This window comes from Pimephales promelas, chromosome 9 (genome assembly GCF_988280905.1).
Source record: "Pimephales promelas chromosome 9, fPimPro1.hap1.1, whole genome shotgun sequence".
Classification (NCBI taxonomy): Eukaryota; Metazoa; Chordata; class Actinopteri; order Cypriniformes; family Leuciscidae; genus Pimephales; species Pimephales promelas.
In genome coordinates this window covers 8889381-8915508 of record NC_142777.1, presented here as the reverse complement: position 1 = coordinate 8915508, position 26128 = coordinate 8889381, and the positions used below count along the sequence as shown (strand labels likewise).

Below are 26128 nucleotides of genomic sequence, written 5' to 3'. Positions count from 1 at the left end.
ATCTTTCTAACTGATCTATCTTTCTTTCTTTCTAACTAATCTTTCTTTCTTTCTAACTATACTATCTGTCTTTCTGTCTAACCAATATATCTTTCCTTCTTTCTTTATAACTAATCCTTTCTTTCTTTTTTCATCCTTTCAAATCCATCTTTCTTTCTAACTAATTCTTTCTTTCTTTCTTTCAAATTCATATTTCTTTCTTACTAATCATTGCTTTCTCTTTCTTTCATCTATCTATCATCTATTTTTCTTTCTTTCTTTCTTTTTCTAATAATCTTTCTTTCTTTCTTTCTTTCTTTCTTACTTTCTTTCTTTCTTTCTTTCTACCTAATTTTTCTTTCTCTCTTTCTTTCTTTCTTTCTTTCTTTCTTTCTTTCTTTCTTTCTTTCTTTCTTTCTTTCTTTCTTTCTTTCTTTCTTTCTTTCTTTCTACCTAATTCATCTTTCTTTCTTTCTTTCTTTCTTTCTTTCTTTCTTTCTTTCTTTCTTTCTTTCTTTTTACCTAATCCATCTTTCTTTCTTTCTTTCTTTCTTTCTTTCTTTCTTTCTTTCTTTCTTTCTTTCTTTCTTTCTTTCTTTCTTTCTTTCTTTCTTTTTCTTTATTTCTAATCTATCTATCTATCTATCTATCTATCTATCTATCTATCTATCTATCTATCTATCTATCTATCTATCTATCTATCTATCTATCTATCTATCTATCATTCTTTTTTTCTTTCTACCTAATCCTTCTTTCTTTCTTTCTTTCTTTCTTTCTTTCTTTCTTTCTTTCTTTCTTTCTTTCTTTCTTTCTTTCTTTTTCTTTATTTCTAATAATCTATCTTTCTTTCTCTTTCTATCTCTTTTTTTCCTTCTACCCATCTTTCTTTCTTTCTTTCTTTCTTTCTTTCTTTCTTTCTTTCTTTCTTTGCATTTCAGCTTATTAAATGCATTTGAATTAAGCCTTTTTTCTTTTTTGCACTGTTTTGCATTTGTTTGTGCATTTAAGTTAAGCTTTTGAAGCATTCACACGCATATTCCGCAGGAAATGCAATTTTTCTAGTTTATTATTCTTCTTCTTATTATTATTCTGGCCACTTTTTGGTTCGCTACTCCTCCCGCAGCTTTTGTCACAGACCCATGGGTGAGGCGTCAAATCGACCGGCTCATTTAGGAGAGGTGTGCTATGACTTTTCTAAGCGATCGGAGGTACGATGGTCGCCCCAGAGCCGAAAAACGGCCCAAAAAAATCCCATAGACTTAACATTGCGAAAAAATTTGACGAGTCATAGCTCTGAGCACGGATTTCGCAGAAACCAGCAATTTACCACATTTGAAGAGGCTGACAGGCTCTTTAAGAAAATACCTCACAATGGGGTAAAAGTTGCACCCCTGGGGGGCAGGAGCTGCCCAAAATTTTGCCAAAATTCCCATTGAAAATTTTCTAGTATAGCATTTTACTATTCCAGGAAAAAGTTTGGAGCACTCCTACGTCTACATTTTTTGTCACAGACCCATGAATGAGGCATCAAATCGTGCGGCCTATTGAGGAGAAGCGTCCTATCACTTTTATCAGAGATCGGGGGTACGGTGTTCGCCCCAGGGGCGAACAAATTTCCAAAAAATCCCATAGACTTAACATTGAGACAAACTTTGACGACTCATAGCTCCGAACAACGATTTCGGAAAAACGTGTGATTTGCCACATTTGAAGAGGCTGGCAGGCTCTGTAAGAATATACCTCACAATGGGGTAAAAGTTGCACCCCTGGGGGGCAGGACCTGCCCAAACTTTTCCCCATTGACTTACAATGGTGATGGACGTCCCATCAAATGCATGTGTTTTTCCTACTATGGTAAATTGCATAGGGATTTTGTATTGAACATATCTCTGGATCACAGTGTCATAGAGAGAAGGGGGCGGGCTCATTTTACTCAGACGACCAATCAGTCTCTCAGGATCATTGTGAAGCTATTAAGCCACGCCCTAGCAACCATTTAGAGCACCTTAGCAACAACTCCCATAGACTTCCATTAAAAAAGATCAAAGGGATATCTCAGGATATAAGTGTCATAGAAACATGAGGGTGGGCTCGTTTGACTTGGGCCAGCAAACAGCCAATCCTGAATCACCTCAACACTTACTGGCAACGCCCTAGCAACCATTGTAGAGCACCTTAGCAACCAAAATCCAAAGAGGGATATCTTCCATTCTGAATGTCATAGAGGCATGGGAGTTGGTTTATATCATTCATACTGACAAGCAGCCTGTGGAGTTTCATGATTGGCAGCTACCAAGCCACTCCCTAGCAACCAAAAAGAGTACCCTAGCAACCATTTTGCAAGGCCTACATCTCTGCATCAGAACATCGTATAGAGATGGGGGTTGGTTTATACATTCACATTGACTTTGGAGCTTCATGATTGGAAGCTGCCAAGCCACTCCCTAGCAACCAAACAGAGTACCCTAGCAACCGTTTTGCAAGACCTATATCTCTGCATCAAAACATCGTATAGAGATGGGGGTTGGTTTAAACATTCACATTGACTTTGGAGCTTCATGATTGGCAGCTGCCAAGCCACTCCCTAGCAACCAAACAGAGTACCCTAGCAACCGTTTTTCAAGACCTATATCTCTGCATCAAAACATCGTATAGAGATGGGGTTTGGCTCTTTTTACTCATGTTAGCAAACATGACTTGCTACATGCTACACATGCTAGCAGTGAATAGCTACATGCTAATATTGATTAGCTAAGTGCTAAATCATGCCATGAATGTTATAAAAACTCTATAGTAACCATATGTGAACACTACCAACCACCTAGTAACACCATAGCAACCACCCAGAATACCATAGCAACCACCTAGCAACACCCTAACAACCACCAAGAATACCCTAGCAACCACCTAGCAACACCCTAGCAACCACACAGAACACCCTAGCAACCGCCTAGCAACACCCTAGCAACCAACCAGAACACCTAGCAACACCCTACCAACCACCCAGAACACCCTAGCAACCACCTACCAATACCCTAGCAACCATCTATAACACCCTAGCAACCACCCAGAACACCCTAGCAACCACCTAGCAACACCCTGGCAACCATATAGAACACCCTAGCAACCACATAGCAACACCCTAGCAACCACCCAGAACACCCTAGCAACCACCTAGCAACACCCTGGCAACCATCTATAACACCCTAGAAACCACCTAGAACACCTTAGCAACCACCTAGCAACACCCTAGCAACCACTCAGAACACCCTAGCAACCACCTAGCAACACCATAGCAACCACCCAGAACACCCTAGCAACCGCCTAGCAACACCGTAGCAACCACACAGAACACCCTAGCAACCACCTAGCAACACCCTAGCAACCACCCAGAACACCCTAGCAACCACCCAGAACACCCTAGCAACCGAGCGAGCTTTTTGCCACTGCAAGCACCACTTCACATTTTCCTCTGGAAATGTACATTCTAGTTAAGTTGGCTTGAGAAAGCCAACTTACTGAAATCCTATTTAAACTTATTAAGTTGGCTTGAGAAAGCCAACTTACTGAAATCCTATTTAAACTTATTATTATTCTTCTTCTTATTTTTCTTACCCAAAATATTCTGACTGCTACTCCTCCTAGAGCTTTAACTCTACAAACTCCAAACTCGGGTCAGACCTTCAGACTGTTCTGACTCGAGTTGCTATATCTTTTTAGACTGATTCGACTTTCAGATTTCTTAAAAATTAATATTAAAAATCATAAAAATCCCATTGACTTTCATTGCAGCATGGTCAAAATGAGCCAAGACTACGGTGGCCCAATAGCGTACAGCAAAAACTCAAATCTAAATTCCCTGAAGCCCTAGACTCAATTAAACTACCATTCTATATATGTACTAATGATCTATCTATCTATCTATCTATCTATCTATCTATCTATCTATCTATCTATCTATCTATCTATCTATCTATCTATCTATCTATCTATCTATCTATCTATCTATCTATCTATCTATCCTTCTACCTAATCTTTCTTTCTTTCTTTCTAACTAATCTATCCATCTTTCTTTCTAACAAATCTATCCATCTTTCTTTCTAACTAATCTTTCGTTCTTTCTTTCTACCTAACTAATCTATCCATCTTTCTTTCTAACTAATCTATCCATCTTTCTTTCTAACAAATCTATCCATCTTTCTTTCTAACAAATCTATCCATCTTTCTTTCTAACTAATCTATCCATCTTTCTTTCTAACTAATCTATCCATCTTTCTTTCTACCTAACTAATCTATCCATCTTTCTTTCTAACAAATCTATCCATCTTTCTTTCTAACTAATCTATCCATCTTTCTTTCTACCTTACTAATCTATCCATCTTTCTTTCTTTCTAACAAATCTATCAATCTTTCTTTCTAACAAATCTATCCATCTTTCTTTCTAACTAATCCATCGTTCTTTCTTTCTAACTAATCTATCCATCTTTCTTTCTAACTAATCTATCGTTCTTTCTTTCTAACAAATCTATCCATCTTTCTTTCTAACTAATCTATCCATCTTTCTTTCTACCTAACAAATCTATCCATCTTTCTTTCTAACTAATCTATCCATCTTTCTTTCTAACTAATCTATCCATCTTTCTTTCTACCTAACTAATCTATCCATCTTTCTTTCTAACAAATCTATCCATCTTTCTTTCTAACTAATCTATCCATCTTTCTTTCTACCTAACTAATCTATCCATCTTTCTTTCTTTCTAACAAATCTATCCATCTTTCTTTCTAACAAATCTATCCATCTTTCTTTCTAACTAATCCATCGTTCTTTCTTTCTAACTAATCTATCCATCTTTCTTTCTAACTAATCTATCCATCTTTCTTTCTACCTAACTAATCTATCCATCTTTCTTTCTTTCTAACAAATCTATCCATCTTTCTTTCTAACAAATCTATCCATCTTTCTTTCTAACTAATCTATCGTTCTTTCTTTCTTTCTAACAAATCTATCCATCTTTCTTTCTAACAAATCTATCCATCTTTCTTTCTAACTAATCCATCGTTCTTTCTTTCTAACTAATCTATCCATCTTTCTTTCTAACTAATCTATTGTTCTTTCTTTCTAACAAATCTATCCATCTTTCTTTCTAACTAATCTATCCATATTTCTTTCTACCTAACTAATCTATCCATCTTTCTTTCTTTCTAACAAATCTATCCATCTTTCTTTCTAACAAATCTATCCATCTTTCTTTCTAACTAATCTATCGTTCTTTCTTTCTAACTAATCTATCCATCTTTCTTTCTAACTAATCTATCGTTCTTTCTTTCTAACAAATCTATCCATCTTTCTTTCTACCTAATCTATCATTCTTTCTTTCTACCTAATCTTTCTTTCTTTCTAACTAATCTATCCATCTTTCTTTCTAACAAATCTATCTATCTTTCTTTCTAACTAATCTATCATTCTTTTTTTCTAACTAATCTATCCATCTTTCTTTCTAACTAATCTATCCATCTTTCTTTCTAACAAATCTATCCATCTTTCTTTCTAACTAATCTATCATTCTTTTTTTCTAACTAATCTATCGATCTTTCTTTCTAACTAATCTATCCATCTTTCTTTCTAACAAATCTATCCATCTTTCTTTCTAACAAATATATCCATCTTTCTTTCTAACTAATCTATCCATCTTTCTTTCTAACAAATCTATCCATCTTTCTTTCTAACTAATCTATGCATCTTTCTTTCTAACTAATCTATGCATCTTTCTTTCTAACAATTCTTTCTTTCACTTTCTTTCGTTCTTTCTTTCTTTCTTTCTTTCTTTCTTTCTTTCTTTCTTGCTTTCTTGCTTTATGCTAATCATGTTAGCTTCTTGTTAAAAACATGCTAGCATGATGCTAGCTACATGCTAATCATGCTAGCTTCTTGCTAAAAACATGCTAGCATGATGCTAGCTACATGCTAATCATGCTAGCATGATGCTAGCTACATGCTAATCATGCTAGCTTCTTTCTAAAAACATGTTAGCATGATGCTAGCAACATGCTAATCATGTTATTATGATGCTAGCTACATGCTAATCATGCTAGCATGATGCTAGCAACATGCTAATCATGCTAGCATGATGCTAGCAACATGCTAATCATGTTAGCATGATGCTAGCTACATGCTAATCATGTTAGCTTCTTGCTAAAAACACGCTAGCATGATGCTAGCTACATGCTAATCATGCTAGCTTCTTGTTAAAAACATGCTAATCATGCTAGCTTCTTGCTAGCAACATGCTAATCATGCTAGCATGATGTTAGCTACATGCTAATCATGTTAGCATGCTGCTAGCTACATGCTAATCATGATAACTTCTTGTTAAAAACATGCTAGCATGATGCTAGCTACATGCTAATCATGCTAGCATGATGCTAGCTACATGCTAATCATGCTAGCTTCTTGCTAAAAACATGCTAGCATGATGCTAGCAACATGCTAATCATGCTAGCATGATGCTAGCTACATGCTAATCATGCTAGCTTCTTGCTAGCAACATGTTAATCATGCTAGCATGATGCTAGCTACATGCTAATCATGCTAGCTTCTTGCTAAAAACATGCTAGCATGATGCTAGCAACATGCTAATCATGCTAGCATGATGCTAGCTACATGCTAATCATGCTAGCTTCTTGCTAGCAACATGTTAATCATTCTAGCATGATGCTAGCTACATGCTAATCATGCTAGCTTCTTGCTAAAAACATGCTAGCATGATGTTAGCTACATGCTAATCATGCTAGCTTCTTGCTAAAAACATGCTAGCATGATGCTAGCAACATGCTAATCATGTTATTATGATGCTAGCTACATGTTAATCATGCTAGCATGATGCTAACTACATGCTAATTATGCTAGCATGATGCTAGCTACATGTTAATCATGTTAGCTTCTTGTCAATAACATCTATCTATCTATCTTTCTATCTATCTTTCTAACTAATCTATCCATCTTTCTTTCTTTCTTTATTTCTAATTCCATCTTTTTCCAACTTAATTCAAACTTCAAAATTCTTCAAACGCTCTGGTCCGGCTTTCTCAAGCCAACTTAAAGTTTGTGTCATCAAACTTTTTTTTCTAGTTATTATTCTTCTTCTTATTTTTCTTACCCAAAATTTTCTGACTGCTACTCCTCCTAGAGCTTTAACTCTACAAACTCCAAACTCGGGTCAGACCTTCAGACTGTTCTGACTCGAGTTGCTATATCTTTTTAGACTGATTCGACTTTCAGATTTCTTAAAAATTAATATTAAAAATCATAAAAATCCCATTGACTTTCATTGCAGCATGGTCAAATTGAGCCAAGACTACGGTGGCCCAATAGCGTACAACAAAAACTCAAATCTAAATTCCCTGAAGCCCTAGACTCAATTAAACTACCATTCTATATGTACTAATGATCTATCTATCTATCTATCTATCTCTCTATCTATCTCTCTATCTATCTATCTATCTATCTATCTATCTATCTATCTATCTATCTATCTATCTATCTATCTATCTATCTATCTATCTATCTATCTTTCTTTCTTTCTAACTAATCTATCCATCTTTCTTTCTAACAAATCTATCCATCTTTCTTTCTAACTAATCTATCCATCTTTCTTTCTAACTAATCTATCTATCTTTCTTTCTAACTAATCTATCGTTCTTTCTTTCTAACTAATCTATCCATCTTTATTTCTAACTAATCTATCCATCTTTCTTTCTAAGTAATCTATCCATCTTTCTTTCTAACTAACTAATCTATCCATCGTTCTTTCTAACAAATCTATCCATCTTTCTTTCTAACTAATCTATCGTTCTTTCTTTCTAACTAATCTATCCATCTTTCTTTCTAACTAATCTATCGTTCTTTCTTTCTAACTAATCTATCAATCTTTCTTTCTAACTAACTAATCTATCCATCGTTCTTTCTAACAAATCTATCCATCTTTCTTTCTAACAAATCTGTCCATCTTTCTTTCTAACAAATCTATCCATCTTTCTTTCTAACTAATCTATCCATCTTTCTTTCTAACAAATCTATCCATCTTTCTTTCTAACAAATCTGTCCATCTTTCTTTCTAACTAATCTATCCATCTTTCTTTCTAACTAATCTATCCATCTTTCTTTCTAACTAACAAATCTATCCATCTTTCTTTCTAACTAATCTATCCATCTTTCTTTCTAACTAATCTATCCATCTTTCTTTCTAACAAACCTATCCATCTTTCTTTCTAACTAATCTATCGTTCTTTCTTTCTACCTAACTAATCTATCATCGTTCTTTCTAACAAATATATCCATCTTTCTTTCTAACAAATCTATCCATCTTTCTTTCTTACTAATCTATCCATCTTTCTTTCTAACTAATCTATCCATCTTTCTTTCTAACTAATCTATCGTTCTTTCTTTCTACCTAACTAATCTATCCATCTTTCTTTCTTACTAATCTATCCATCTTTCTTTCTTACTAATCTATCCATCTTTCTTTCTAACAAATCTATCCATCTTTCTCTCTAACAAATCTATCCATCTTTCTTTCTACCTAACTAATCTATCCATCTTTCTTTCTATCAAATCTATCCATATTTCTTTCTAACAAATCTATCGTTCTTTCTTTCTAACAAATCTATCCATCTTTCTTTCTAACAAATCTATCCATCTTTCTTTCTAACAAATATATCCATCTTTCTTTCTAACTAATCTATCCATCTTTCTTTCTAACAAATCTATCCATCTTTCTTTCTAACTAATCTATGCATCTTTCTTTCTAACAATTCTTTCTTTCACTTTCTTTCTTTCTTTCTTTCTTTTTCTTTCTTTCTTTCTTTCTAACAATTCTATCTTTCTTTCTTTCTTTCTTTCTTTCTTTCTTTCTTTCTTTCTAACAATTCCATCTTTCTTTCTTTCTTTCAAACAAATCTTTTTCTTTCTTTCTTTCTTTCTTTCTTTCTTTCTTTCTTTCTTTCTTTCTTTCTTTCTTTCTTTCTTTCTTTCTTGCTTTATGCTAATCATGTTAGCTTCTTGTTAAAAACATGCTAGCATGATGCTAGCTACATGCTAATCATGCTAGCTTCTTGCTAAAAACATGCTAGCATGATGCTAGCAACATGCCAATCATGCTAGCATGATGCTAGCTACATGCTAATCATGTTAGCTTCTTGCTAAAAACATGCTAGTATGATGCTAGCAACATGCTAATCATGTTATTATGATGCTAGCTACATGCTAATCATGCTAGCATGATGCTAGCAACATGCTAATCATGCTAGCATGATGCTAGCTACATGCTAATCATGCTAGCTTCTTGCTAAAAACATGCTAGCATGATGCTAGCTACATGCTAATCATGCTAGCATGATGATAGCTACATGCTAATCATGCTAGCTTCTTGCTAGCAACATGCTAATCATGCTAGCATGATGCTAGCTACATGCTAATCATGCTAGCTTCTTGCTAAAAACATGCTAGCATGATGCTAGCTACATGCTAATCATGCTAGCATGATGCTAGCTACATGCTAATCATGCTAGCTTCTTGCTAAAAACATGCTAGCATGATGCTAGCAACATGCTAATCATGTTAGCATGATGCTAGCTACATGCTAATCATGCTAGCTTCTTGCTAATAACACGCTAGCATGATGCTAGCTACATGCTAATCATGCTAGCTTCTTGCTAGCAACATGCTAATCATGCTAGCATGATGTTAGCTACATGTTAATCATGCTAGCATGATGCTAGCTACATGCTAATCATGCTAGCTTCTTGCTAATAACATGATAGCATGATGCTAGCTACATGCTAATCATGTTAGCATGATGATAGCTACATGCTAATCATGCTAGCTTCTTGCTAGCAACATGCTAATCATGCTAGCATGATGCTAGCTACATGCTAATCATGCTAGCATGATGCTAGCTACATGATAATCATGCTAACTTCTTGCTAACAACATGCTAGCATGATGCTAGCTACATGCTAATCATGGTAGCTTCTTGCTAACAACATGTTAATCATGCTAGCATGATACTAGCTACATGCTAATCATGCTAGCTTCTTGCTAAAAACATGCTAGCATGATGCTAGCAACATGTTAATCATGTTATTATGATGCTAGCTACATGTTAATCATGCTAGCATGATGCTAGCTACATGCTAATTTTGCTAGCATGATGCTAGCTACATGTTAATCATGTTAGCTTCTTGTCAATAACATCTATCTATCTATCTATCTTTCTATCTATCTTTCTAACTAATCTATCTTTCTAACTAATCTATCCATCTTTCTTTCTTTCTTTCTTTCTTTATTTCTAATTCCATCTTTTTCCAACTTAATTCAAACTTCAAAATTCTTCAAACGCTCTGGTCCGGCTTTCTCAAGCCAACTTAAAGTTTGTGTCATCAAACTTTTTTTTCTAGTTATTATTATTCTTCTTACTCAAAATTTTCTGACTCTAACTCCTCCTAGAGCTTTAACTCTACAAACTCCAAACTCGGGTCAGACCTTCAGACTGTTCTGACTTAGTGTGCTATATCTTTTTAGACTGATTCGACTTTCAGATTTCTTAAAAATTAATATTAAAAATCATAAAAATCCCATTGACTTTCATTGCAGCATGGTCAAATTGAGCCAAGACTACGGTGGCCCAATTGCGTACAACAAAAACTCAAATCTAAATTCCCTGAAGCCCTAGACTCAATTAAACTACCATTCTATATGTACTAATGATCTATCTATCTATCTATCTATCTATCTATCTATCTATCTATCTATCTATCTATCTATCTATCTATCTATCTATCTATCTATCTATCTATCTATCTGTCTATCTATCTATCTATCTATCTATCTTTCTTTCTAACTAATCTATCCATATTTCTTTCTAACAAATCTATCCATCTTTCTTTCTAACAAATCTATCCATCTTTCTAACTAATCTATCCATCTTTCTTTCTAACTAATCTATCCATCTTTCTTTCTACCTAATCTATCCATCTTTCTTTCTACCTAACTAATCTATCCATCTTTCTTTCTAACAAATCTATCCATCTTTCTTTCTAACAAATCTATCCATCTTTCTTTCTAACAAATCTATCCATCTTTCTTTCTAACTAATCTATCCATCTTTCTTTCTAACTAATCTATCCATCTTTCTTTCTAACAAATCTATCCATCTTTCTTTCTAACAAATCTATCCATCTTTCTTTCTAACAAATCTATCCATCTTTCTTTCTAACTAATCTATCCATCTTTCTTTCCAACTAATCTATCCATCTTTCTTTCTAACAAATCTATCCATCTTTCTTTCCAACAAATCTATCCATCTTTCTTTCTACCTAATCTATCCATCTTTCTTTCTACCTAATCTATCCATCTTTCTTTCTAACTAATCTATCCATCTTTCTTTCTAACTAATCTATCCATCTTTCTTTCTACCTAATCTATCCATCTTTCTTTCTACCTAACTAATCTATCCATCTTTCTTTGTAACAAATCTATCCATCTTTCTTTCTACCTAACTAATCTATCCATCTTTCTTTCTAACAAATCTATCCATCTTTCTTTCTACCTAATCTATCCATCTTTCTTTCTACCTAACTAATCTATCCATCTTTCTTTCTAACAAATCTATCCATCTTTCTTTCTACCTAATCTATCCATCTTTCTTTCTACCTAACTAATCTACCCATCTTTCTTTCTAACAAATCTATCCATCTTTCTTTCTACCTAACAAATCTATCCATCTTTCTTTCTAACTAATCTATCCATCTTTCTTTCTAACAAATCTATCCATCTTTCTTTCTAACAAATCTATCCATCTTTCTTTCTAACTAATCTATCCATCTTTCTTTCTAACAAATCTATCAATCTTTCTTTCTACCTAATCTATCCATCTTTCTTTCTACCTAACTAATCTACCCATCTTTCTAACAAATCTATCCATCTTTCTTTCTAACTAATCTATCCATCTTTCTTTCTAACTAATCTATCAATTTTTCTTTCTAACTAATCTATCCATCTTTCTTTCTAACAAATCTATCCATCTTTCTTTCTACCTAATCTATCCATCTTTCTTTCTAACAAATCTATCCATCTTTCTTTTTACATAATCTATCCATCTTTCTTTCTACCTAACTAATCTATCCATTTTTCTTTCTAACTAATCTATCCATCTTTCTTTCTAACAAATCTATCCATCTTTCTTTCTACCTAATCTATCCATCTTTCTTTCTACCTAATCTATCCATCTTTCTTTCTACCTAACTAATCTATCCATCTTTCTTTCTAACTAATCTATCCATCTTTCTTTCTACCTAACTAATCTATCCATCTTTCTTTCTAACTAATCTATCCATCTTTCTTTCTAACAAATCTATCCATCTTTCTTTCTAGCAAATCTATCCATCTTTTTTTCTAACTAATCTATCCATCTTTCTTTCTAACTAATCTATCCATCTTTCTTTCTAACAAATCTATCCATCTTTCTTTCTAGCAAATCTATCCATCTTTCTTTCTAACTAATCTATCCATCTTTCTTTCTAACAAATCTATCCATCTTTCTTTCTAACTAATCTATCCATCTTTCTTTCTTACTAATCTATCCATCTTTCTTTCTAACTAATCTATCCATCTTTCTTTCTAAATAATCTATCATTCTTTCTTTCTAACAAATCTATCGTTCTTTCTTTCTACCTAACTAATCTATCCATCTTTCTTTCTAACAATTCTATCCATCTTTCTTTCTAACAAATCTATCCATCTTTCTTTCTAACTAATCTATCCATCTTTCTTTCTAACAAATCTATCGTTCTTTCTTTCTACCCAAGTAATCTATCCATCTTTCTTTCTAACAATACTTTCTTTCTTTCTTTCTTTCTTTCTTTCTTTCTTTCTTTCTTTCTAACAAATCTATCCATCTTTCTAACTAATCTATCCAGCTTTCTTTCTAACAAATCTATCCATCTTTCTTTCTAACTAATCTATGCATCTTTCTTTCTAAAAATTCTTTCTTTCTTTCTTGATGCTAAGAACATGCTAATCATGCTAGCTTTCTGCTAATCATGTTAGCTTCTTGTTAAAAACATGCTAGCATGATGCTAGCTACATGCTAATCATGCTAGCATGATGCTAGCTACATGTTAATCATGCTAGCTTCTTGCTAAAAACACGCTAGCATGATGCTAGCTACATGCTAATCATGCTAGCATGATGCTAGCTACATGCTAATCATGTTAGCTTCTTGCTAAAAACATGCTAGCATGATGCTAGCAACATGCTAATCATGTTATTATGATGCTAGCTACATGCTAATCCTGCTAGCTTCTTGCTAAAAACATGCTAGCATGATGCTAGCAACATGCTAATCATGTTATTATGATGCTAGCTACATGCTAATCATGCTAGCATGATGTTAGCTACATGTTAATCATGCTAGCTTCTTGCTAGCAACATGCTAATCATGCTAGCATGATGCTAGCTACATGCTAATCATGCTAGCTTCTTCCTAAAAACATGTTAGCATGATGCTAGCAACATGCTAATCATGCTATTATGATGTTAGCTACATGCTAGTCATGCTAGCTTCTTGCTAAAAACATGCTAATCATGCTAGCTTGATGCTAGCTACATGCTAATCATGTTAGCTTCTTGCTAAAAACATGCTAGCATAATGCTAGCAACATGCTAATCATGCTATTATGATGTTAGCTACATGCTAATCATGCTAGCTTCTTGCTAAAAACATGCTAGCATGATGCTAGCAACATGCTAATCATGCTATTATGATGTTAGCTACATGCTAGTCATGCTAGCTTCTTGCTAAAAACATGCTAATCATGCTAGCTTGATGCTAGCTACATGCTAATGATGTTAGCTTCTTGCTAAAAACATGTTAGCATGATGCTAACAACATGCTAATAATGTTATTATGATGCTAGCTACATGCTAATCATGGTAGCATGATGCTAGCTACATGCTAATCATGCTAGCTTCTTGCTAAAAACATGCTAACATGATGCTAGCAACATGCTAATCATGCTAGCATGATGCTAGCTACATGCTAATCATTCTAGCTTCTTGCTAAAACATGCTAGCATGGTGCTAGCAACATGTTAATCATGTTAGCATGATGCTAGCTACATGCTAGTCATGCTAGCTTCTTGATAAAAACACGTTAGCATGATGCTAGCAACATGCTAATCATGCTATTATGATGCTAGCTACATGCTAATCATGCTAACAACATGCTAATCATCTTAACTACATGCTAATCAAATTGGCATCAAGCTAGCTACATGCTAATCATGTTAGCTTCTTGCCAAAAACATCTATCTATCTATCTATCTATCTATCTATCTATCTATCTATCTATCTATCTATCTATCTATCTATCTATCTATCTATCTTTCTTTCTAACTATCTATCTATCTATCTATATTTCTTTCTAACTAATCTATCTTTCTAACTAATCTATCTATCTTTTTTTTTCTTTCTTTCTAATCTATCTTTAAAACTTAATTAAAACTTCAAAATTCTTCAAACGCTCTGGTCCGGCTTTCTCAAGCCAACTTAAAGTTTGTGTCATCAAACTTTTTTTTCTAGTTTCCACTGTTATGCTGACGACACTCAATTATATATTTCATCACGACTAGATGAAAACACTAACTCATCTAAAATGACAGAGTGTCTCAAAGATATAAAATGCTGGATGACGCGTAATTTCCTGCTATTAAATTCAGATAAAACGGAGGTATTACTTATTGGTCCAAAAAACTACTCACAAAACCTCTCACAATACAACTTTAATATAGACGGATGTCCTGTTACTTTATCCACTACAGTAAAAGACCTGGGTGTTATACTAGACCGCAACTTGTCGTTCGAAAATCATATCTCATATGTTACAAGAACAGCCTTTTTCCACCTTAGAAACATTGCTAAGCTGCGTAACATGCTATCTATCTCTGATGCAGAAAAATTAGTTCACGCATTCATGACCTCGAGACTAGATTACTGTAATGCTTTATTAGCTGGTTGTCCTGCATCCTCAATAAACAAGCTACAGTTAGTACAAAATGCAGCTGCTAGAGTTCTTACTAGGTCAAGAAAATATGATCATATAACACCGATTTGATCATCTCTACACTGGTTACCTATTAAGTTCCGCATCAACTACAAAATACTACTACTGACCTATAAAGCCCTAAATAGTTTAGCACCTATGTACTTAACGGACCTTCTTTCGCCCTACAATCCACCGCGTTCCTTAAGATCACTAAATTCAAGGCTTCTGGTCATTCCTAGGATATCGAAGTCCAGTAAAGGAGGGAGGGCGTTCTCGCATTTAGCTCCAAAACTCTGGAATAGCCTTCCCGATACGGTCCGAGCCTCTGACTCGCTGACACAGTTAAAAACTAGATTAAAGACGCTTCTCTTTAGTCAAGCATTCACATAATGCTTACCTTCTAGTCCTCTGTTATGCCATACGGAACCGTTTGCCACTGAAACTGCTTAACGCACCAGTGGGGCTCGACAGCCTTTTAGACAAACGGGTCGGCGCGTATGGTTGGGTTGCGGAGAGTTCAGGTTACGGAGAGTTTGTGAGTTATAACGGAAATCATTATGAACATCAGCTATGCTAATTATTTCCCATCTGCCTTTCTGCTGTTATTGCCCTGAATTAATCAATTTGGCCAATAATGGCAGACAGGAAACAAAGAGCTGGCTTAAGTTCAGGAAGTAGTGCAGCTGTGCATAAAGCCCATTCTTTGCAAATTAAGTTATTTTTTAACTGCAAAGTGAGGAGCTCTGTCCTAGGTCTTAGTGACAATCACAATCGCGCACCTGACCACACCACACGCTACAAAAATTATAACCACTATCTGCCACATAATGAAAAATACTAACAAAAGCTCTCATTTATACAGGCTGTATATTCTGCTTTACTTTCAAAGCTATGGGTTAACTTTCGTCCAGCCGATCTAGGAGTTTTAAAACAAACACACAAAAAACCCAAATAGCCTAAAAAAACAATCCTAATAATAATAGGCTGTATTGTAGGACCGCATATAGGTTTATTTTCGTTTTGTTACATTATTTAGGCTATTTTCAAATGTGAAATGTGTACAAAACAAAAACAAAAACATATCAAGAAAACACAATCAATCGAGTCAGCATGATAAAGCTGTTAAAGGGACTGCTCATGCCTTTTGCACGCTCAAGTTCGATTTCAAATGTAGGTGCGCAACGTGCACGCTCATAATGGAAGCAACGCGGTTGCGGTGCGACGCGCTCTTCTTTTTTTTTCCAAGTGCGTCCATGCCGCATCGAGATAAAAACAAATAGTGTATAAAAACCAAAACAAGTAGCATTCTAACTGAATGAATACAGCTAAACTACCTATATCCCTTACTGAGCGCGAAGCAGCAGCGCAGCCAGCCACAGGTGCGGACTGAGTGTTCTGTGTGTATGCGCTAAACTGTGGCGCTGTGACAAAATAGACTAAATTAAAACATTTAAAGTTGGGGATAAAACATAGGCTAATTATATTTAGAATACAGTGATATAACTGCTTATTAAGGAATAAATATCAAGGAGTATATCATTGAAAATTTCTTTCTATTGGTAAAAATTTTTTTAAAAAATAAATGCAACTGGTCGACCAACAAGAATGTTGACCAAGACGGCATCGACCGATTAGTCGACTAAACGACTAAAGTTGACAGCCCTATTTATTTCCTCGTTTATTTATTTCTACATATATTTATTTCGATATTTCTTTCTCTGTATGCTAATGAGGGGGCCGTGTTTTAACTCCGACATCAGCAATCGAGCTCAGAGTGGCAATGCTGAAGCTTTGAGGCCACAGTGACACCTTGTGGTGTGTGACCAAGCGAAACGCAAGAGGTGTCCGACAATATCACATTTTAAGTTGTGTATGTCACCTTAACTGTATGTAGGGTAGGCTATATACACTCACCGGCCACTTTATTAGGTACACCTGTCCAACTGCTCGTTAACACTTAATTTCTAAGCAGCCAATCACATGGCGGCAACTCAGTGCATTTAGGCATGTAGACATGGTCAAGACAATCTCCTGCAGTTCAAACCGAGCATCAGTATGGGGAAGAAAGGTGATTTGAGTGACTTTGAACGTGGCATGATTGTTGGTGCCAGAAGGGCTGGTCTGAGTATTTCAGAAACTGCTAATCTACTGGGATTTTCACGCACAACCATCTCTAGGGTTTACAGAGAATGGTCCGAAAAAGAAAAAACATCCAGTGAGCGGCAGTTCTGTGGGCGGAAATGCCTTGTTGATGCCAGAGGTCAGAGGAGAATGGCCAGACTGGTTCGAGCTGATAGAAGGGCAACAGTGACTCAAATAACCACCCGTTACAACCAAGGTGGGCAGAAGAGCATCTCTGAACGCACAGTACGTCGAACTTTGAGGCAGATGGGCTACAGCAGCAGAAGACCACACCGGGTGCCACTCCTTTCAGCTAAGAACAGGAAACTGAGGCTACAATTTGCACAAGCTCATCGAAATTGGACAATAGAAGATTGGAAAAACGTTGCCTGGTCTGATGAGTCTCGATTTCTGCTGCGACATTCGGATGGTAGGGTCAGAATTTGGCGTCTACAACATGAAAGCATGGATCCATCCTGCCTTGTATCAACGGTTCAGGCTGGTGGTGGTGGTGTCATGGTGCGGGGAATATTTTCTTGGCACTCTTTGGGCCCCTTGGTACCAATTGAGCATCGTTGCAACGCCACAGCCTACCTGAGTATTGTTGCTGACCATGTCCATCCCTTTATGACCACAATGTACCCAACTTCTGATGGCTACTTTCAGCAGGATAATGCGCCATGTCATAAAGCTGGAATCATCTCAGACTGGTTTCTTGAACATGACAATGAGTTCACTGTACTCAAATGGCCTCCACAGTCACCAGATCTCAATCCAATAGAGCATCTTTGGGATGTGGTGGAACGGGAGATTCGCATCATGGATGTGCAGCCGACAAATCTGCGGCAACTGTGTGATGCCATCATGTCAATATGGACCAAACTCCCTCAGGAATGCTTCCAGCACCTTGTTGAATCTATGCCACGAAGAATTGAGGCAGTTCTGAAGGCAAAAGGGGGTCCAACCCGTTACTACCATGGGGTACCTAATAAAGTGGCCGGTGAGTGTATGTGAGTATCCAAAGTATCTCACCACTCTTGTGAGTACCACTCAAAGTATCCACTATTAATAGGGCTGATAGCTTGCGTTTGGCTTGCGTTTATTGTCGACGAGACTCGCACACCTGCGCAGAACGTGGAAAAAAATACACAGTTTACATTCAGCGCCTGCAGCACAGCAGAAATAGACTGGGTGCGGGAATGATCTGTATACGCACCGCACTTGGAATGTATTGACGGGCGTCCACGTGCAGTGAAAGCTCTAACCTGTTAACATCGGTATAGTGAAAAATATGCACTGGAAACAGGGTAAGCCTATGTGTAACCCCTTATTAACACTGCACACATCTGCGGCGCATTATGGCTCTGACAATGTTTTATTCCGTCCTTCATGCAGTGTCATCTCACACAGGAACATTTCTATGTGATTTGCCTGTCCAATGTTTTTTCTTGATTTTTGGGTTTCTACCTTATGGTTTCTACCAATTATAGCATTAAAATTATAGCATGATTGTCTGCAATACAACTGAGTCTGCACAGGGTGTTTATTTTGAAATTTTTTGTTGTTGTTGTTGTTGTTGTTGTTTTAACTTTTATTTTGTATTGATGGTGCGGCCTGAACGCGGTGTCCGTCGAAAAAAGACTCGCCGCTCATCTTTAGCAACGTGCCCTGGCTGGTTCACACATGCATTGACTAGAGTGGGCGCGATCAGCTCCAGTAGCGGTGTCGCAGCCGAAACACGCCGCCGCAGACGTGTGCAGTGTAATGGGTAAATAAGAGGTGAAACAGGCGTACATTAACCCATACAATTTGTATATGCATTTTCTGAACATGTTTTTGCTAACTAATCAAATACTTGAACAGATCTATATTTTAAGTTACACAATAAACATATACTTAATTTTTAATAAGCAGGAATAATTTCCAACTTTAAACAAATAGCCATTTAAATGTTTAGGATGTTTGCGTTGTAAGAAAAATGGTGTCTCGTTATGCAATGTTTTCTTATTCCAGTCATACAATTTCCTTCAATAGAACGCGTAAGCTCACTAGGGAATACCAATATGGCGGCGCGGTGGCTTCACTGTTTATGACGTCATGATCTATCCAGTCATTCTATATAGATACAGTGGACATAACCCAGTCTAGGGTGGAGAAAGGCTTTCGCCATGCCAGGTACAAATTCCAGGCACAAAGGTGCTACCGACAGGGTTTGTAAGTTTCAGATTATTTTGAGAGACGAGATGGCGAGGAGGAACACCACTTTAAGAGTGTAAAGTTAAAGTTGAACTTTTCTGGAACCTCTTCAATAGGCTCAAAGGGAGCCAAAGTAAGGCCTTCGCTCTGTTGTACAACAGAGTCAGCACTCTGTTGTAGAGATCAACCGATATGTAGTTTTCCGGATATTTACGTGTTTTTCCATAATAGGGTTTCAGTTTTGTAATATAGGATTCACTATAAATGGCGTTAAAGCACTGAAGGGAGATGAGTCAACAATGGTGTTCAAAGGGAAAATAACTTGCATCCCTTAATTAATAAACTTTTTCACACAACAGCTATTAATGCACAAATGAGAAATGTACAAATGAGATGTTGCATAAATGCTTAATTTAGTCTAAACTTGCCACTAAAAAAAATAGAGACAACGTAGTCACGTAATCCATCAAGTCATGTCCCAATACGTAACTTTACAATAATTAAATAAAACAGACATGAATGAGTACATTTTGGAAATGTAATTCTCTCTCTGTTGTCTATGCTCATCATTGGTCTCATGAAGTAGCGTTCCTACTGCAACTTGAAATCATGTGAAATCGTGTATGATGCCTTCAGGGTGTGAGGGGTTAAAAGTGACACCCAACAGAAAGCTTATATATCTCTTATATAAAGATTGAATGATAGGGATCTGTATCGGTCGATCATGATGACTAGGAATCAGTAGTCTGGATCAGCTGCAAAAGTCCTGATCAGAGCATCCCTACCTAATATTTTTTACATTCTCTCATAATTGAGTCCACTCATTGAAAGTCAATGAGTTTCAAGCTTTAGAAAGTGCAATAAGACATTGTAAAAGTAAACAATATGATTTTAATCTTTAAATCAGGTTGACTGAAGAGACAGATTTTATTAAAGGCACATTGTGCGATTTTTGTCCGATTTTTAGCCGAATTCTAACTCGTGCGACTCTTTTTCGGGTCGAGGCGATTGTTAAAGCAGAGCTGTGCACCGAATCCCCCAAACTCATTGTTTTTTCCCTCATTGTGCCTGTGTAAAAACAGTAGTTTAAGCATTTCACCTGCAGCAAAAAAGAGGGAGATCTTTGAGTTTTGTAGTTCAAACTAGCTACAAATTACTGTTGCTTACCTCCAGTTCGTGTTGCAAAGTGGATTAACCATAAATTACCCACATCTTCCCAGCCACCTGGGATGAATCTACATCGTACCTCTTATTGATTTGTTAAACCTTGTTTGGTAACACTTTATTTGAAGGGGTGTGTATAAGACTGTCATGACACTGTCATAAACATGACATAACACCTGTCATGAACATGAAGGAGTCTTTATGAATTATGACTGTTGTCATTAAGTGTCATTCGGTAAATTATGACACTTTAAATGTTAAGTTGACATTGTTTAAAATGTCTTTGTTATGACAACTTGACATTAACAAAGACAAAAAATGTCTTTGTTATGACAACTTGACATTAACCAAGAAATAAACAGGTCTAATTATCAAACTTAAAGAAGTTATTTAGCTTTGTGTTAACATTACATTACCCTGTCCCTTTCATATGTTATGGTTGGTTTTAACTTTGGTTGTCATGACACCATTATAACTGTGACATGAATATTTTACTTGTCCCTCAAGTAAAGTGGATCACATTGTACTAGTTATAAAGATGTCATTAAGGGTTATTACACTGTCAAATGCTTTAACAACAGTGTCATTAATATTTCCCCTTACCTCAAGTAAAGTGAAACACGTTGGACTAGTTATGATTTCTTGGTTAAAGTCAAGTTGTCATAACAAAGACATTTCTGTCTTTGTTAATGTCAAGTTGTCATAGTCGAGACATTTTTGTCTTGGTTAATGTCAAGTTGTCATGACAAAGACATTTTTGTCTTTGTTAATGTCAAGTTGTCATAACAAAGACATTTTAAACAATGTCAACTTTGCATTTAAAAGTGTCATAATTTACCGAATGACACTTAATGACAACAGTCATAAACATTCATGAAGACTCCTTCATGTTCATGACAGGTGTTATGTCATGTTTCTGACAGTGTCATGACAGTCTTATGCACACCCCTTCAAATAAAGTGTTACCCATTGGGTTTGAAATAAACCTGTTTTTAATTTTTATTGATGACTAATTATTGCAGTGTTTGGATATATTATTGACTGTTAATAGTTACTGCCAATAATTCATTGTAATCGACCTAAATGTTTTAGACAATTTTCAAAGAGGAGTAATCTTCTATTTAATATTTTATTATCATCTCAGCGCTTTGGTTATGCAGTGATGTGCTGTGAAATTATTGCGTGGCAAATTAATTATAATAGCAGATCAATTTAATAATAAAATTAGCCTAGGCCTTCCCTAATAATACAATAATACAAATAGTAATTTAATTGAAAATCAATTGAAAGTTCTAAATCATCTCGATATTGATAGCTGATGCTTGTTTTGACTATCTCTGGGTAAATGATATCGTCTATAGGCGCAACCCAGCACGGGGGTTTATCGCACATATTTCACATGATTAGTGTGTCAGTCAAGTCGCAGCTTGATGATCGGACTGTATAGTGTGAGCACATAAATCCTGAGCTTTGGCTTTACATCACATGCGATTTACTTGTTCACTGTGAGTAGGTTCATTCAGTGCTGAAATCGCACAGTGTTTGCCCGTATTTAGGGGTTTATTTACGGCTCTGTATGCGTGTTGATCAGGGTTTACATCAAATATGGTCAACGATAGCTCAAAAGGGCTTGCCGGTTGAAAACAAGGCTTTTCATTGGCTTGGCAAAAATGATGAGGAAATAATAAAATATTGTTTGGTTTCTGAAGACGAACAAAAGCCTTATGGGATTAGAAAAACATTGACATTTTATGGTTAACCTATCCCTTTAAGACAACAAATACTGAGTATTCTTGAAAATTGACGTCCCTGCTATTTAGTTTAGCAGCTCACCATGTCTTGAGAAACAGACAATATTATATACTGTTCTAAATATTATTTTTGACTAACTAATTAATTTTCTTGATACTTGCAGGTATTGAAGTTTCCCCTTCATGCAGTGTTGGAGGTGAAAGAGGTGTTGATTGACTGGGCGTCCCGTGCGGGCATGCAGTGGATTAGCGCCCTTATACCTACTCATCATGTCAATACCCTCATCTTTTTCTTCATCATCTCCAACCTAACCCTGGAGTTCTTTGTTCTTGTCATTCCTCTCATTATATTCTACCTCTCTTTTCTGTCAATGGTAACTTGTACTCTCCGAGTATTTCAGAACAGCAAGGCATGGGAGAACTTTAGAGCATTGACGGCAATGTTGTCTCATTTTGAGCCAGGCATAGACCTCGAGCAGGCAGAGTCAAACTTCACATGGAACCACCTTGAGCCATACCTCTACTTCCTCCTTTCTTCGCTTTTCCTCATCCTTTCGATTCCTGTGGCAGACAAGTCCTGGTTGCCATGTTCGGAACTGGCAACAGTTGCAGTCTTCTTCACTGTAAGCAGCTACTTAAGCCTGAGACCAGCAGCGCAGCAGCATGCCAAATTTGCTCTCCTCTCCCAGGTTGCCTCAGCCATTTCTGCGTTCTTGAATAAGTTGCTGGGAGGCTGGGTGGGTCGTGTGGTTGGTGGCGCTTGGTTCAACATGCACCTTTGTGACTGGTTGGTACTGCATGTGGGTGTGCCTTGTTTTCTGTATCTCTACCTCCTGTATCAATGTACCCGTATGGCCACAGCAGGTGGTGCACGTGGCACCTACTGTGTACTGCTGCCCTACCTGGTATGCTTCATCTGGTGTGAACTATCCGTCACGCTGTTGCAAGAGTCTACTGCATTGGGGTTAATGCGAACAGCTGTGGGCTACCTCCTTTTCTTCTTTGCTTTGCCCGTGCTTTCGCTGGCTCTAGCAGCCGTAATGCTGGTGCAGCTGGTGCAATGGTTCCTCGCCCTGGAACTGACCAAAATGTGTGTAACCATGTGTGTTTGCGTGCTGCCTGTCTTGCTGCGCTGGTGGACACGTTTTAGCATGTCACCCTTGGCAGTGCTGCACTTTTTGCGGCGCAGCAGTGTGGTCAAGTTGATCCTTGTGTGGATTTCAGCTCTGGTGCTCTTCAGCTGGTTCTACGTGTACCGTTCTGAGGGGAGGAAGGTATACAACTCCACCCTGACTTGGCAGGAGTACAGCGACCTGTGTGGCCCTCGTGCCTGGAAGGAGCATAACATGGCACACGCCCAGATCCTCTGCAGCCACTTGGAGGGACATCGGGTGACGTGGGAGGGTCGGTTTAAGTATGTTCGTGTCACTGAAATCGAAAATGGAGTGCTAGCTGTCATTAACCTTCTACCAGTCTTTATAGCAGACTGGGTCCGATGTCTGTACGGCGAGGAGTACCCTGTCTGTGACAAGACCCAGCCTGGACCCGCTGAATCAGTGTGTCAGCTCAAGGCGCTTGCAAAGCATAAGTGCCATGTCAAACGGTTTGACCACTACAAGTTTGAAGTGACCATGGGGATGCCACAGAAGGGGCGCAATGGGGCACAAGATTTCGATGATGGCACCAAAGACATTGTGCTTCGGGCTAGTAGCGAATTCAGACACGTACTACTGGCACTCAGCTCAGGCAGTGTGGTGGAGTTCAGCACGGTACTTGAAGGTAGACTGGGCAGCAAATGGCCGGTGTTTGAACTCAAAGCTTTGCACTGCAAGACATGTGCTTCACCGCTTGTACCAATACGACGACAGGTCAAGATCGAGCAGGACTGGAGGGTTAACTTCCGAAATGCCGTTGCTTTTGCCTTCAATTTCCTGTTCCACCCTCTGCTTTCGGCTGAGGTAGACGCCACTGTAGCTACTACAGAAGTATCTGTGTGAAGCTAGTGGTTGACCACTGGCATTCTCTTTAGTATTAGAAAGGGAAACTGTTGAGATTTGATAAAAGCGTTATTAAAACGCTTAAGGCGTTGTCATCTTGTTTTGTTTTGTTTCATGTATGAAGGTGTACAAAGAAGCAAGAAGAGCCTTCTGTAGCTCTGTGGTTAAATCTTGGTTCTGTGGACCCACCGCCCTGTACATTTTGTATATTTTTATCTTGACACAGTCAGTTCGAGAACAGAGGAATGGAGGACTTTCCAATCAAGCTGATGGTCTGAATGATGGGTATTAAATAGGGGAAACATACATAATGTGCAGTGCTATGGGTCCTCAGGACCAGGACTGAAAACCACTGCTGTATGTGCTAAAGCAGGGGTGTTCAATCCTGCTCCCCAGCCTGCCTCCAACACACCTGGTTGGAAGTTTGTAGTAATTCTGAAGAACTTCATCAGCTGGTTTAGGTGTTGATGCTAAACTTGGATGGAAAGTGACCCTCCAGGAGCAGGATTGAACACCCCGGTGCTAAAGGAACCAAATAAAATACAACTTCAAGCCCTTAACTATTTCACAAAACTGAATCAAATGTTAAGAAATGTGAATCTCATGTCAAAGCCATGCCTACATTTCTTAAAAGCCATGACTAAATTTCTTAAAAGACTTTGAATCTGGATGAGCTCATTTATCTGCAGTGAAAAGGTTACATCCACTGGTTTTCCCGTTTTATTGATTTTAATAGGGTTTATAAATATGTGATATCTATTTTAGTTTGTTTTGGAAGATATTGCATTAATACTTGGGTGTGTGCATGTGTCTGTTTTATTATCATTGATGCCTTAGATTGGTTCAAACGTGTCTTTTTGAAGATTTAAGTAATTTTGCATTTTAAGGCATATAGAAAAAATTTGAAAATGATTTAACTTTTCTGTGAAAATACTGTATAGTAAAATAGAGATTTTTCTTGAACAGGTCTAAAGATCTCTTTATTTTAAGTACAATTTAGGTTATTGTCATCTATCAATAAGATCTGATTGAGATTTTATTGACATTTCAAACATTAAACATTGCTGAACAGATGTTTGATGGCTTGTGGCTGCATTAGAAGTACAATTTGAACACTACATTGCACAATAATAAAACGCTGTACATGGTGATTGACTTTGTCCTGTGTAAAAACCAGTACTTTTATAAATTTCATTGGTGGTGTGTGAATGTTCCACCCTACATTAGGCTAGATAACGGTCAATAATAATGAAGTGGCACTCATTGTTTATCATTCATATACAGCCAAAGAGAAACCACCCACACATGCCTTTGTATTTCGTCTGTGTTATCTTCATTTACACAAATAAACTGCCTTTGTTTTGCCTTTCTGTCTTGATACGATATTTCAAGATAACATTTCTGGGTCTATGTTCATGAAACAGTTCATCTTACCACTAAGAGTTTAGTAGCAGTAAAAGTTCTTAGTTCACAAAGCTGATGAGACCAACCTTTACTGAGGAACAGAGAGGGTGGTGTTGATCTCAACATGATGTCAACACACTTACTAACTGCCCACAGTGATTGGGTGATGGGGGAGGAGTCTCTTTCAGTAATTTCAGTAATAGATTTTAAAATGTAAGCTAATATTTCACTATTAAAAGTATATGTTCAGCTAATTGTCAGCCTACATTGCATCTCAAAAGATTGCAGAATTCAAGTGACAAATTATCTTTTATAAACATAGTTTGGGAGGAGCACGTTCAAAATCAAATGGTTTCTAATCAGCTCGAGAGGAGGCATATATACACAGCTGACTCTAGTTACTGCTAGTTAGTTT

General features: G+C 36.9%; 1 protein-coding gene across 3 annotated transcripts in view; it reads left to right on the top strand.

The window, feature by feature from the left end:
• The window catches only part of wfs1b (Wolfram syndrome 1b (wolframin)), an 80512-nt gene extending 54837 nt beyond the window's left edge, over positions 1-25675 (top strand). For all 3 annotated transcript variants that reach the window (XM_089134725.1, XM_039650651.2, XM_039650650.2), the window contains one exon: positions 22477-25675. In XM_089134725.1, the coding sequence (XP_088990851.1) occupies positions 22477-24309 (1833 nt within the window). In that variant the 3' untranslated portion in view covers positions 24310-25675. The remainder of the gene's footprint in view (positions 1-22476) is intronic.
• The last annotated feature ends 453 nt before the right edge of the window (positions 25676-26128 follow it).